At 36.6% G+C, this 13,803-nt stretch overlaps 1 protein-coding gene across 1 annotated transcript in view; it reads right to left on the bottom strand.

Moving 5' to 3' along the window:
• The window catches only part of LOC109372316 (inositol 1,4,5-trisphosphate receptor type 2), a gene marked incomplete at its 5' end in the record, with an annotated part of 324,316 nt that overhangs the window by 204,762 nt on the left and 105,751 nt on the right, over nt 1–13,803 (bottom strand). The window contains 2 exons of the mRNA XM_019625391.1: nt 3,231–3,339; nt 9,551–9,693. Of these exons, the coding sequence (XP_019480936.1) occupies nt 3,231–3,339; nt 9,551–9,693 (252 nt within the window). The remainder of the gene's footprint in view (nt 1–3,230; nt 3,340–9,550; nt 9,694–13,803) is intronic.

The following is a 13,803-nucleotide window of genomic DNA, read 5'->3' as shown; positions in this document are numbered from 1 at the left end:
AGAGAGAGAGAGAGTGTTTGGGAGATGCTCTGCTGCTGGCTTTGCAGACGGAGGACTGAGACACCAGCCAAGGAATGCAGGCAGCCTCTAGAAGCTAGAGGAGGCAAAGAAACAAATTCTCCTCTAAAGTCTCCAGAAAGAACGCACCCTTGCTGACACCTTGATTTTAAGATTTTTGACCTCCAAAACTATGAGGTAATAAATTTGTGTGGTTTTAAGCCACTAAGCTTTTGGTAAATAGGAAACTAATATAATCATGAAACCACAGCCAACTATTATCCCACTACTGGTAATCAGGGTTGTTTTATTTTCCTGAGAGCGCTTGAGTTGTAAAGTAGCTTTGACCAGTTTCTGAATCTGTTACTCAGAGCCTTTTCACCCAGACCGGTGAGTCATTTCATAGCTCCCCTCCACCGTCACAGATAATTAAACACCAACCACTTAAGAAAGGCCAACTGACAACATGTAGAGATCACTTAGTCCTATCCTTTCCCAGTGTAGGTATTTGAATCATTCTAGATCTAATATGTTTTTCTTTTAAATTTCCTGGCCACTGGTAGAAATGCTTCTCATTTCAAAACCCTTAGAATTAAAAAGTTACCTAAGATCTATAATTCTTTTCGCTATATATTTTTTTTATTCTGCCCTTAGTAGACATAGAAATTGAGAAATGATACTCAGAAGTCCCTTTCAGGTTCTTCTTTTCTTAAATGACTACATTTCCACATTCTTTAATATTTTCTTAGAGGTTTTCAAACCTTTATCTATTATAGCTTGGATGTTTTATTCTATCTTATATTCTGTCTTCCTATGATTTAAAATTTGGACCCCAAAACATGCCAGACAGAATATACTAATCTTTTTTAATAGTGATATACAACATTTGTAAAAGTTGGCTGTGATCTAATAAATAAGATTAGGCAGAGAGGAAGGAGTTTCAATTGAAATGCTGTTCTGGTAACACTTGCTGTGTTACCTTGGACAAATCACATAACTTCTCTGGGTGTGAAGGAAATCATTTATAAAATGAGGAGCTTGGGCTAAATACCAAGAAAAAACCTGAAGTATCATAAAAGAGAGGCACAAAGACTTTTGGTAATTCTACTGAGAAAGTAATCACCATTGATTGGTGCAGCTGATTAAGTGCTACCCATTAGCTACTCCACAAAGGTAACACTAGGGGTATAGAGGCTTGTTTGTAGTTTATCAATCCATGATTTCAAATGTAGCAAGGCTCCACGCAGAAAAAGCCTGAGGGGCTTTTCAGACAGGTTGAGTAATTTCTGGAAGCTAATGTATGAGAGGGCGCACACAGGAGACAAAATGGACAGCCTGGAATACCAAGGCAGTGAAGTGCCCCTGCAGGTTTCTGAAAGCTCTCATGATTTCTGCAGACGATTACAGGAGTCCACTAGCATGTGAATTGTACCTCCTGGTGGTCCTTAGCAAGCTGTGTCATCCATCTCTTTATCCCCAGTGCCCAGGCTCAATAACTGACATTTAATAGTGGCTCACAATATATGTGTTAGATGACTGAGTGAATAAGCCCAACTAGCCTTTCTCATCTTAACTTTACCCTGAGGGCTCTGTCCTGGTGGTGCCATTCACATCTTGTCTTAATGTGAATCGTGCCCCTTGGAGTTATGAAGACAGCAGTTCTGCCTCCTTTCAAGAAAGTCTCGGGGATTGCACTACTGTAGTTTTCTAGACGAGAGATAATGACAGCCAAAACTGGTAGAAACTGTGGCAATCCAAAGGAGAAACAGACGCTAACATAATTTATTTTAGGGTGATTTGGGAGATACACTAAAATACTCTTCACTACTCAAGGTAAAATCTTATGTGATTTATTTCCTGTTTTTCTTTAGAGTAATTCAATAATAATCTGTTACATAAAATTGGAAGGCTTATCATTTATCTCCTGTTAAGCACAAGTCACTGTTATCGTAAACCTCATTCTTCTGTCAAAAATTTCTATTGACCCCATTTTTCTATTTTCGGATCTAGTACTTCGGTTAAAATAAACTATCTACAGCAATATTTTAAGAAATCAGAGAAAAACGACAAAACATCCCAAGGAACTCTGTCATTTTTTAAAAGCATATCATATATGCAAACTTACAAGCATTTTTCTTGAGTCCAATGTCAAAGAAACATTTGCTAAAATTGCACTGACCACTTTGATTTTGATAATTTTTTTTCTAAATATAGTTAAAGTGATGAAGCGAACTAACGTAAAGCAAAAGTCATTTGATTAGTGAAGCAAACATGTGATTCATACTTCAAATGTAGTATTTTGAAGCTATGCCCCTTCTATTAATATTCAAGATTCCATTGTACTTCTTTTCTACAAGAATACATTTGTAAAAAAAAAACCCTAACACTACAATCTTTTTGGAATTATACAGCATATACATAAATTAATAAAATAAAATTCTTCCATTTTAAACATATCAGATGATTAGTATTTAGAAAAACAGACCAAAAACTTATCAAGGAGCATGGTACTAATTTTGCTGGACACTAAACATAAAAGTTAAGGTAGCTTGCTAAAAAAAAAAAAAAAAGAGCTACACTAGATTTATATCTCATATTTAAGTGTATTACCTTGGGTATTAAACATGCTGCTAGCTATCTCTTAATGAGCACCTGAGCTGTCATTTTTAACAACAAGCTGACAATTATCATCTATAAGTTGATAATCCCCTGAAAATCATTTATGCAATATTTAAATTAATATAGTTAAGAATAGAAACTCATTTCCCATTTATTTCTTAAATGTATTATTTTATAATTGGCAAAATCTATAGAAAATTACATGAACATATATTTAAAATAAAAATTAACATATGCCAAAATGCATACACCACTTGAATATGCAACATAACTTGATATAAAATCTTAATAATGCATCTCAGTTGCCCATTGTTGTATAAGGTGGCTTGGTCCATTGAAGCTATATGAGAAAAATATACATATTCAAGATAGACTATAATGAAAAAATAAATAAATAAACCAAGTACTTGGGCCATTTTAATCTCAGTTATTTCTCAATTGAAAGCAGACATGAAAGATGAATACCATAAAAACTCAAATTATTTAATTCATCTAAGTACACATGCCATTAATATGAAATACAAGTAATTACATAACAACCTATTGTAATTCATTGGTTACAGTATTCTAGAAATTCTACTTTATTTTCAAGTACTAGAAATTTTTTTAAATACCTCTTCCACAAAGCTGTCTTTCTTCTCTAGCATTTCTCGTAAAGTCTGAAGAATTTTAATGCACAGTTTTTCTTCTTTCTCCATTAGTTTCTTTGTATGATTAATCAACCTTAAAGCAAAACATCAAACCTTAAATAGGACAGTAATTTCTCTTCAAGCTATATACTAACATCATATGCTGGGTGGGGGGGGGGAATCACACTATTATTTGAGAATATGAAGTAAACAAGATAGATACCTGTTTTCACAAGCTTTAAAATTACATTTTAACTTACAGACATTTTATTATAAAACATCCTTTGTTTTACAGGCAATATATCTCAGGGCTTCTAAATTTATTCAGGTAGCACATTTTCAATGGGACACTACACTCTTTGAAAAACAATGAAACACTGATTATCTTACTAGTAGAGAAATATGAATATTTGCAGAATATTACATTTTATTATGTTATACTATATTATTTTCTATGTACTATGTTACATTAATTATATAGTAGAAGTAGCAGTATATAAATTGCAACCTTAGCATAATGGGCTGTCTTCCAGTTTCCATTAATAATAATGTGCTATTTTTCTCTGCTATGACTTGGTAGAAACAGGCAGTTTTTTGTGATTGGAAGCAAAACAAAAACAAAAGCAAAAAGTAACATTAAGACATCTATCCATTTGCTATGCTTGCTATAATTTGGACAGAAACTCTAATTTTATAGTGGTAACCTTTGCACTGGTGTTCTTTCAGGAGAAGAGTTTGATGATAACAGTTACACAACATCCCCAAGAACCCAAAATCAAGTGAAGTGTTCATCATCAGAATTTATAGCTTAGCATATAAAACTCTGAACCAGCTGGTTCTCAAAATGACCCTGTGAGATAGAAGTCTTCCTGGAAAAACCAAATGATGTAGAATATAATGGAATGATCTAACTTTAGTGACATAACAGAAGTACTGTGGGACAAATCCTGAGGAAAAGTAAGCTTTCACTACGTAATAGCTAGTAAGTGGCTTATCAGGTGTCAGGTAACATACAAGGATTTCCCATGGGTTCTCTTAATTCATCCTCACAAGTCAATGCTACGGGCTCTATTATCAGGCTGATTTTACAGAGGAGAAAAACAGGAGTCCAAAGAGATAAAGCAACTTGCCTCTGGTTACACAATTATTTAAGTGGTGGCATCTGGAAATAGTCCCAGGTCCATCTATCTGACTTCAGAGTCAAGATTCTGAAGCATCACTCTGTGGTGACATGACACAGTTCACTGATCTCTTGAGTCTCAGTTACTGTGAAGAGAGTCCCAACAACAGTAGGTTGCACACAGCCACCTCTTACATGACATGTAAGTGCTACAACACAGGTATTTGTAATGCCACAACCTAGACAAAGAAGCTATTACATTCTGGGGGGGCAGTTGCCTAGGGCCGACAGCGAAGGTTTCAGTGAAGAGATAACATTTAACTATGAAGATTTCACCTGGCAGGGAAAACTGGACAGAGAAGGCATCCTGCAAAGGGAACAGTATGAACAACGGGCAGAGGCAGAAAGCTGACCTCCATGTCCAGGAAATGATAAGTACTCCAACTGGCAGCTGACACTTAAAGATATGGAAGAGGAGAGTATAAGAGATGTGATTTGAAAAGAAGGAACTGGGAATATTATTCTAAAGAGTCTGGACTTTATAGAAAATAGAGAGCCACTGTTTCAAAGGACCTAAATGACCCTGCCTATGTGTGAAAAAGACACCTCGATGGCAGTGGGGACAGTGACACGGAAAAGTGATAACAAGGTAGAAGATGAATAGAGCATATGAGTGGGTGAAGATACAAGAAGCATAGAGAAATAAAATAGCCAAGACGTCACAGCGAAGGAAAACAACAACAAAAAGAAAAAGCAACCTACTGAATGACAGAAGATACTTGCAACAATATATTCGATAAGGGGTTAATATCCAAAATATGTAAACAGTTCATACAATGCAACATCAAAAAACAAACAACACGATTAAAAGATGAGCAGAGGACCTGATTAGATACATCTCCAAAGAAGACACAGGAAAAGATGTTCAACATCACAAATCATCAAAAAAATGCAAATCAACAACACAATGAGATATCACCTAACACCTGTCAGAATGGCTATCATCAAAAAGACAACAAATTACAAGTGTTGAAGAGGATGTGGAGATAAGGGAACCCATGTGCATTGTCGGTGGGATTGAAAATTGGTGCAGCCGAATGGAGTTTCCTCAAAAAATTAAAAATAGAATTACCATATAACCAGAAATGCCACTTTTGGACATTTATCTGAAGAAAATGAAAATACTAATATGAAAAAATATATGCACCCTATGTTCATTGTAGCATTATTTACAACAGCCAAGATATTGAAGCTACCTAGGTATCCACTGATAGTTGAATGGATAAAGAAGATGTGGAATATATATACATGCACAATGGAGTATTACTCAGCCATAAAAAAAGAATGAAATCTTGCCATTTGCGACAACTCAGAGAGTATTATGCTAAGGAAAATAAGTCAGACAAAAGAAGACAAATACCATATGATTTCACTTATATGTGGAATCTAAAAAACAAAACAAATGAGAAAATAAAACAAAACAGAAACAGACTCATAAATACAGAAAACAAACTGATGGTTGCCAGAGGGGAGGGCGGCAGGGAGAAGGGCGAAAAAGATGAAGGGTATTGAGAGGTACAAACTTCTAGTTATAAAATAATTAACTCACAGGGATGTTATGAACAGCACAGGGAAAATGGTCAATAATATCATAATAACTTTTTATGGTGACAGATGGTTACTAGGCTTATTGTGGTGATCATTTCATAAGGTATATAAATGTTGAATCACTATGTTGTACACCTGAAACTAATATATTATATGTCAGCTACACTTTCACAAAAAAAATAATAAAATAAAATGAAATAGACAAGACTTGGTAAATAAAGACATATGGGAAGTGGAAGAAGAGAAAGGCAGATAATAGATGCCTGGAATTTATAGGTTGGGTTAGTAGACGGGCCGTGATACTTTTAAATGATATCTATGTCCTGCTGAAGGAGTGAGGAAAATAGTGAGTTCCTTTTAGACATGTTAAGTCTGAGCAGCATGTTATATCCATGTGGTCAAGTCCAGAAGGCAGAATAGCCGTTCTAACGTTCTCCTGGCAAGGAAAAAAACCTGACTCTAAAACCTCTGCTATTTGGTCCTTCCTTTCACACGATAGTCATTGAATGCATGAAAATAGTTGTAGTTAAGCACTGTAAATTTCTTTTGACTTTTTTTTCTCTGGGTGTTCCCATTTTCTTTAACATGTCTTTAGATCAAATATTTGATTCACTAACCATTTGAAAATATCAAATGGATATATAAGGATGAATGACCACTTGCTAGGGATTTCTTCAATGTGTTCATCTCTTACATAATGTTTGATTGTGTTACATCAGAGGCTTTCAAATTTTTTTCTATGATCTAAGGAAAAAATGTTTCACAAAACAACCCACTATATAAACACTTGTGTGTGATTGTAAAACACAAAAGTTACCTTTACTATATGAGATACACTCTGATATTTTATATTCTTTCCTAATTCATTTTTTTTAATTAATGGTTGTCTGTCCTCCCTATGTAATTTTTCACGTCTACAAATGGATCAAATCCCAGTTTGTAAAACACTGAGATTCTTCTCATAAGTCAGGAGGCGTAAGAGCAGGTTTGAACGGGCCATAATGAGACACCTTAACAGTTAACACCCACATCGACCTATTCTCTGTTTATTCTCTTCTCTCTCACTCTATGTTACTAAGTGGAAATGTGAATTTGGGTTCTTTCCTGGGATCTATCCTTCATGTTATCCAGCAGAACCATCTGAGTCAATAAGTTCCAAGAGTTAAATTCATTAGAGAAAGTTGGAAGCCCCACTTAAGCCCTAGACCTAAACTATATTCTCCAACTAAACTCTACCAGAGAGCTCAGCACAGCAATACATGGCCATTGAGCAGCCGTTAATAAAGTTGGATTCTAATTTCATTAGGTATCCTTGAAGATAAAACCCTTCGTTCTTCACAGAGTTGGAAAAGGAGTAAGATAAGCACTAGGGCAGAAAACAGACATTCCTGAGCCTTTGGCGATAATGTAATCCTAACAGTACAAAAACCTCTTCTCTGACCACTAAAGCAAGTGTGACGCCGTCTTCGTCCATCTGAGTGTAAGATTCGTAATGTAGTCCCACCATCACATCACTCTGCTTCTCTCCTTTTAGTTTACCTGGTGTTGTAACAGACTTCCTCATCTTCAGCACAAGTCAGTATTTTCATAATATTCTGCATTATTTTATATGACCTTCTCATAGACCTATATCTTAAAGTTCTAAACCAGTGTTGTCCAACAGAACTTTTTCTGTGACTATTGAAATGTTCTGTATCTGTGCTGTCGTGTTTGTTAGCTGCTAGCCACATATGGCTATTGAGCATTTAAAATGTGGCAAACGTGACTGAGGAACTGAATATTTTATTTTTATTAAGTTTAAGTTTAAGTTTAAATAGCCATGTGTATCTACAGCTACTGTATTGACAGCCTAGTTCTTAACACTGAGTCAGCAAACTTTTTTTCTAAAGGGCCAAATAGTAAATGTTTTAGGTTTTGTGGGCCATACAGACTAGGCAACCAGTAGACTCTGCCATAGTAGTATGAAAGCAACCACAGACAATGTGTACATAAATGTGTGTGATTGTGTTTCAATAAAACTTTATTTGCAAAAATAATCAAACGGGCCAGTTTAGCCTACAGGCTAGAGTTTGCCAATCCCTGTTCTAGACTCTGGGATATATCTATAGTATCATATTAATTTTCTGGAGTTAAGTCTCAGGTTTATGATCCATTTTTTAACCCATATCCTATACACTGATATATAATATATTCATTGGAGGTAAATGGTAGTTTTCAAAGACTTTATTTTTATACTGAATTACTAGGCAATACTTCTACTTACTATTTTTTTTTCCTACTGGCCTCCATAGTCAGATTTACAGACACTCTGGACCTCTTCATTTAAAAATTCTTACTAGAAGACTAGAGAGTCTTCTAATACAAATGAGAACAGTAGTTCTGGAGTGTACAACTTATCAACCAATACTGGCAAATGCCCAAACAAATACATCCTTCCGAGGCCCCTTAAAATATACTGAGTCTACAGCCAACAACCCATGATTCTGGCCATAATATAGAAACTCCCCATCACCATCATCCCTGTAGTCAGTTCTTGTTTTCTCTCCCAAATCCCAGCTTTAACTGGTAAAAGAAAGGAACATACTCTTGTGTCCCCTAATCCTTCAATTTCTGCCTCAGTACATCATAGACTTCTTTCAACAATATCCTCAGTCACACAGGAAGTGGCTATGATGGGTGGTGGTCAAAGGGGTTGGCAGCATCCTGCGTTTCTCCATCCAAATACTCTCCCCAAGGAAACTAGGTATCTTTGACGGGCCATCTTAAGTCTACATGTGCTTACTTGTACATTATTCAGTAAAGTGCCCTCCATGTTAAGACATGTCTCTTCTTTCTGAGGCTAGTTACACTTTTTCCCACAAATGTTTATACTTACAGATCTTCCATGAAAAATTTTCACTCACCATTAAAATGAAAATATTCTAGGATAGACATATTAACTATAACAGATCTGACAAAACCACAAAAATGCTACGAAAAATAAGTAATTGAGAGAGCTGCAGAGAAGGATCATCAAAGCAGCATGGCAGAGTGCTGAGTCGGAGCCCTAACAGCTGAAGCATGCCTGAATCTCAGTTTTCTCATCTGTAAAATGAGGCTGACCTCTCAACCTCGCAGAGCGTTTGTGTAGATTAGATAAAATAGGTAAATACACATAGGGCAATAATGCACACAGTAGGACCTCAACATTTCACAGGAAGACCTCAATAAATGTTAGCTCCATTTTCTTTCTCTCTGTGTTAATGAAAGCCAGTGACTTTAACCAGGAATCTTTTCAAGGGTCACACCATATAGTTATAGAAAAGAACCAGAACCAAAATATTTTGTGCCCAATAATAACACATTTCATTTTCAGTAAATTTTAGTAAAATATGATGTCCTTCACCAGAATAAAATTTCAATTGAATCCAATTCATTAGTTTGGAAGTTTTTTTACCATTGATTTTTTACCATGAATTTTAGGCCTTTCACATACTCTGCAGACTGTCGTTATGGGCCAGCAGAGTAAACGGCAGACATGGAGAGAGGCCATCTTAGCTTGGTAACCCTAACAGAATCTCAGATTGCACCCACTTACTTGGACATGAAAGCCCCACATCGTATTCTTGCATCAGTCCCCTCAGGGAACAGAAGTTCTGGACTGTACAGCACATCAACCAACACTGAGAATTCAGCCTGCATCATCGGGCTGAATTGTTGCTCCAAGGAGGCCACCACATCCTAAGGAAGAAAGCACAAGGAACCCATTTGAAGACCTAAGTCCAATTTCATCCTTTGAAGGTATGACAAGCCTAAGAGTACTAAGCAGGAATGAGATGTGACAATTTCGGAGAAGATGTACACCATCTTCCCACGGCACCATTGTCTGTCCTTTAAGTATAGACTGGTTTTCTGTATAAATACTGTCTGGGTCTCCTTTTTCATTTATAAGATAAGGACAGAATGGGTAGCTCTATGACTTCTAAGGGTGTCCACACAAGATGAAAAGTCAAAAAAGCCACCATGACAGGCCCTGCAGTGTCTAGGATTGTAATGGAGACATGACAAGTATTCATCAAACTGTAATAATTTGGGGTATGATGTGGAAGAGTTATAAAGAAAAAGATTTTATATGTGTTACTGGTTACTGGAACTAAGTATTTCTTCCAATGGGGAAATTCCTTGATATATTATTTGAAGCAGTATTAGTGCTATGCAAAGATTCAATGACACTTAATAGTATTGGAAGTTACATTTTTTGACAGACACTATTGATCACCGACCCAACAGCCTTTGTTCACCCTCTTCCTTGCTAAGAGCATTCTCATATTTGTTTCTGAACAGCATTCTCAGAGAGATAAACCTTCTTCTGCTTAGGGTCAAAGGTTGATTAGTTGAAGCCAATCATGGTCACTCCATTTGCCGTGCCAGGGATTGGTCTAGGCATGATTATGTGACACAGTCCTGGCCAATAAGACATTAGGTAAAGTCTGCTGAGCATGTGGGGCTGTGTGTTGGGAAATAAGGGGGAAGATTCCTTTGAAACCACCTATGGCTATCAAGACAACATGGAGTGTGAATCCAAAATGTGAGGCAGCTCTCACGTGACCTTGGGAGACCAGCTTTTAAGCTGAAAGCCAACAACAGACCCTTACCTATTGAGCTGCTGAATTAACCACCGCAGGAAGAGTCCCAACTCCAGATTCCCTGCTATGTGAAATATATTTTTATTGTTAAAGCCACTATTAGTTGAATATTGTGTTAATTATAGCTGAAAGCATCCTGACATGTTTTTAAAATGAACTATATGCAATGATAATTTACTGAGCATTCTTTAATGATTAAAGCATCCCCTTTTTGTTTTTAAAATAACTATGTTAGAAGCCAAAAATAATCTCACATAAAGAAATACTTTATTCACCCATAGCTATGAGATCTTTTGTTAAGCAGAAAACTGACTGACAATTGCTTATTGTTACTCTCAGCTACAGCAACACAGATGGGGGTACCATCTCTCTTGATTTCTTAAGCAGGCTTCAGGAGCTAACTCTTGTTTAATGTTTTCTTTCCCTTTTAACAAAAGTGATCATTTCTATTTCAACTTCTCTAAATAAGTTTTCAAAGAAATTTCCGAAGAAAGTTAAAAGCGACTACAGGAATAAAATAGTTTAAGTGGGAAACTATATATTTTATAAAGATGGGAAGAGAATATGCTTATCAAATATGACCATATTTCATAAAATGTCCCTAAAACATTCTATTTTTCAGAATACCTCTCTTCTTCATTTCATTTACTAAACAAATTGTGCACAGGCTTCTGTGATGTGAATTCTGTCTTCATCTCTTATTTTGATTATGGGCCAACTATGTCATCTCTCTAATTCATTATTTCCCCATGTAAAAACTCAGGATAATGACACTAGCAATCACGTGGGCTTGCTGTGAAGATTAAAGGTAAACACACGGAACAGCCTCTAACACATACTGGCCACTTATTATTCCTTAATAAATGTTAGTAATCATTATGATTGAGTACCAGTTAACTGCAATCATCGCGCTGTAGCCACATCCAGTGGTTACGTTTCTGTCCTCACTTTACCCAACCAGTAAGCATTTTACACGCTTGTTCCTACTTTGTCAAACACTTCCTGCTCTTGGCTTCTGGAACATCACACAGTTTCTTTATTTCCCATCCATGTCCTCACCATTCTTTTGCCAACTACCGGTAGTTCCTGGTCTTTTCTATATCTACACTTTCTTGTGAGGATCTCATCCAATTCCATGGTTTTAATATCTCATGTATGCTAAAAATTCCTACATTTATATTTCCTGTACAGACATCTTTCCGAACTACTCCAGGCTCATATATCCAACTGCCTATTTAACATATCCACATTGATAAATAGGTATCTTAAATTTAAAATTGTCTACATAGAACTCCTGATTCCAACTCTCCCATTCTTCTTTATCTTAGCAAATGAGCCGATCATATCATACCCAGACTCATCCTTGATTCCTCTTTCCATCCCCACAACTCATCCATTCATTTACCAAGTCCTGTTGGCCCTGCAACCAAATAGATCCCAAACTTATCCACTTCCTTGGTATTATTGCTACCCACTTAAGCCCAGTCACCATCACCTTTTGCCTGCATTAATGTGATAGACTCATGACTTCATGTCTGGACCCTACAAACCATTCACCACTCACAATCCACAGTGATCTTTTAAAAGGTAAACCAAGTTATGCCTATCCTCTGCTGAAAATCTCCAATGACTTGCCTCCTCACTTAGAATAAAACCCAAATGCCTTACCATGTAAGTCTCCACTTGTTTCATAATACTTTGCTCACTAAACTCCTGCCCCAATGGGCTTCTCTGGGTCCCTCAAACCCACCAACCTTGTTCCTGCCTAAGCACTATTGTATTTACTTTCCCATCCCCTAAAACTCTCTGTCCTCAACACTCTGGATAGATTATTCCTCTTCAGGATTATTATTCAGGATAGATTATTCAGGTCTCAACTCAAATGTCACCTCTATAATAGAGAGGTGCTCCCGAACTATAAGATCATTCTTGCAATGATTCTCCACTATGTTGCTACCCAGATTTATTTATTCATGGCAGTTTTAATGATCTAATATTATATCATGTATGTAATGGGTTAGAATATGTGTTCCATGAGGCCATAGACGTCATGGCTCTATATCCAGCACACAGTGGTTGATACAGAGTTTTCACCAGTACATACTCATTTAATGAATGGCAACGCTAAAACAAGTTTAGGTGTACCCACTCTATGCTGGTCGACACTACTATCTACCTCTCCTCTGAAACGCTCTACTTATTTGGCTCTCATAAACCTGACTCCCCTCTTTCCTGACCCTGCCTTTTTTCTCTCTTATTTGGCCATTCTGCCATTACTGGTCTCTTACAAGACGTTTGTGTGTGTGTGTGTCACTTTATTCCAACCACTCTTCTCACTCCATCATTTCTAAACAGACTTAACTTTGATATATTCAGTAGCCTGTTAACCTAATTCAGCTTATTTTCAATGACCATAGCTAATATCCTTCTACTTTATTTTCTCCTTCCCTCTTACAATAAAGTCTTAATAATATCACCTCGTCTCCAATCATTAGCGCCTCTTAAATGCCTCTAATGCCCTCCCTGTATCCTCATCCAGCAGCCACCAAGTATGTGGAGACGGCTTTCATTCTTGTACATAACGCCTGTTTCTTCATTTTATTCATACTGCCACCTGGCTACGTAAGATCTTCAGTAATTCCTAATAATCTGCCTTCCTCTAGTCTCTTCCTGATAATTCTATTTTACAAACCAAGAATTGCTTAATCACTTATACTGATGTTTTCCCCTCAAATTTTAATAACTTATAGCCTTCAAGTTCCTCATACTGAGTCTAACCTGTCTTTTTAATCACCTGTAACGCTCATCTATTAAAATGCTGAACCTCCAGCAATTAATCCACACATGACCTCTCATAATACTTATTCCTGTTCATGTCTTGATCATTTCCTCAAAACCTTACCCTAATTTGCTCCATGAAGTCTTCTATAATTATGTGGGTGGGAAGATGTCTGTTATGGATTGAATTGTGTCTCCCTCAAAACTCGTATATTGAAGTCCTAACCCCCAACACTTCAGAATGTGACTATAATTGGAGACAGAGCCTTTATAGACGTAATTAAGATAAAATGAATTCATATGAGTGGGCTCTAATCAAATATGACTGGTGTCCTTATAAGAAGAGGCTATTAGGATACAGACAAAGAGGAAAGGCCATATGAAAACACAATAGCAAGGCAGCTGTCTGCAAGCCAAGGAGAGAGGC

The sequence above is a fragment of the Hipposideros armiger genome, unplaced genomic scaffold (genome assembly GCF_001890085.2).
Source record: "Hipposideros armiger isolate ML-2016 unplaced genomic scaffold, ASM189008v1 scaffold_624, whole genome shotgun sequence".
Classification (NCBI taxonomy): domain Eukaryota; kingdom Metazoa; phylum Chordata; class Mammalia; order Chiroptera; family Hipposideridae; genus Hipposideros; species Hipposideros armiger.
The sequence above is the reverse complement of the archived record's forward strand: the minus strand, read 5'-3'. Positions and strand labels throughout refer to the sequence as shown.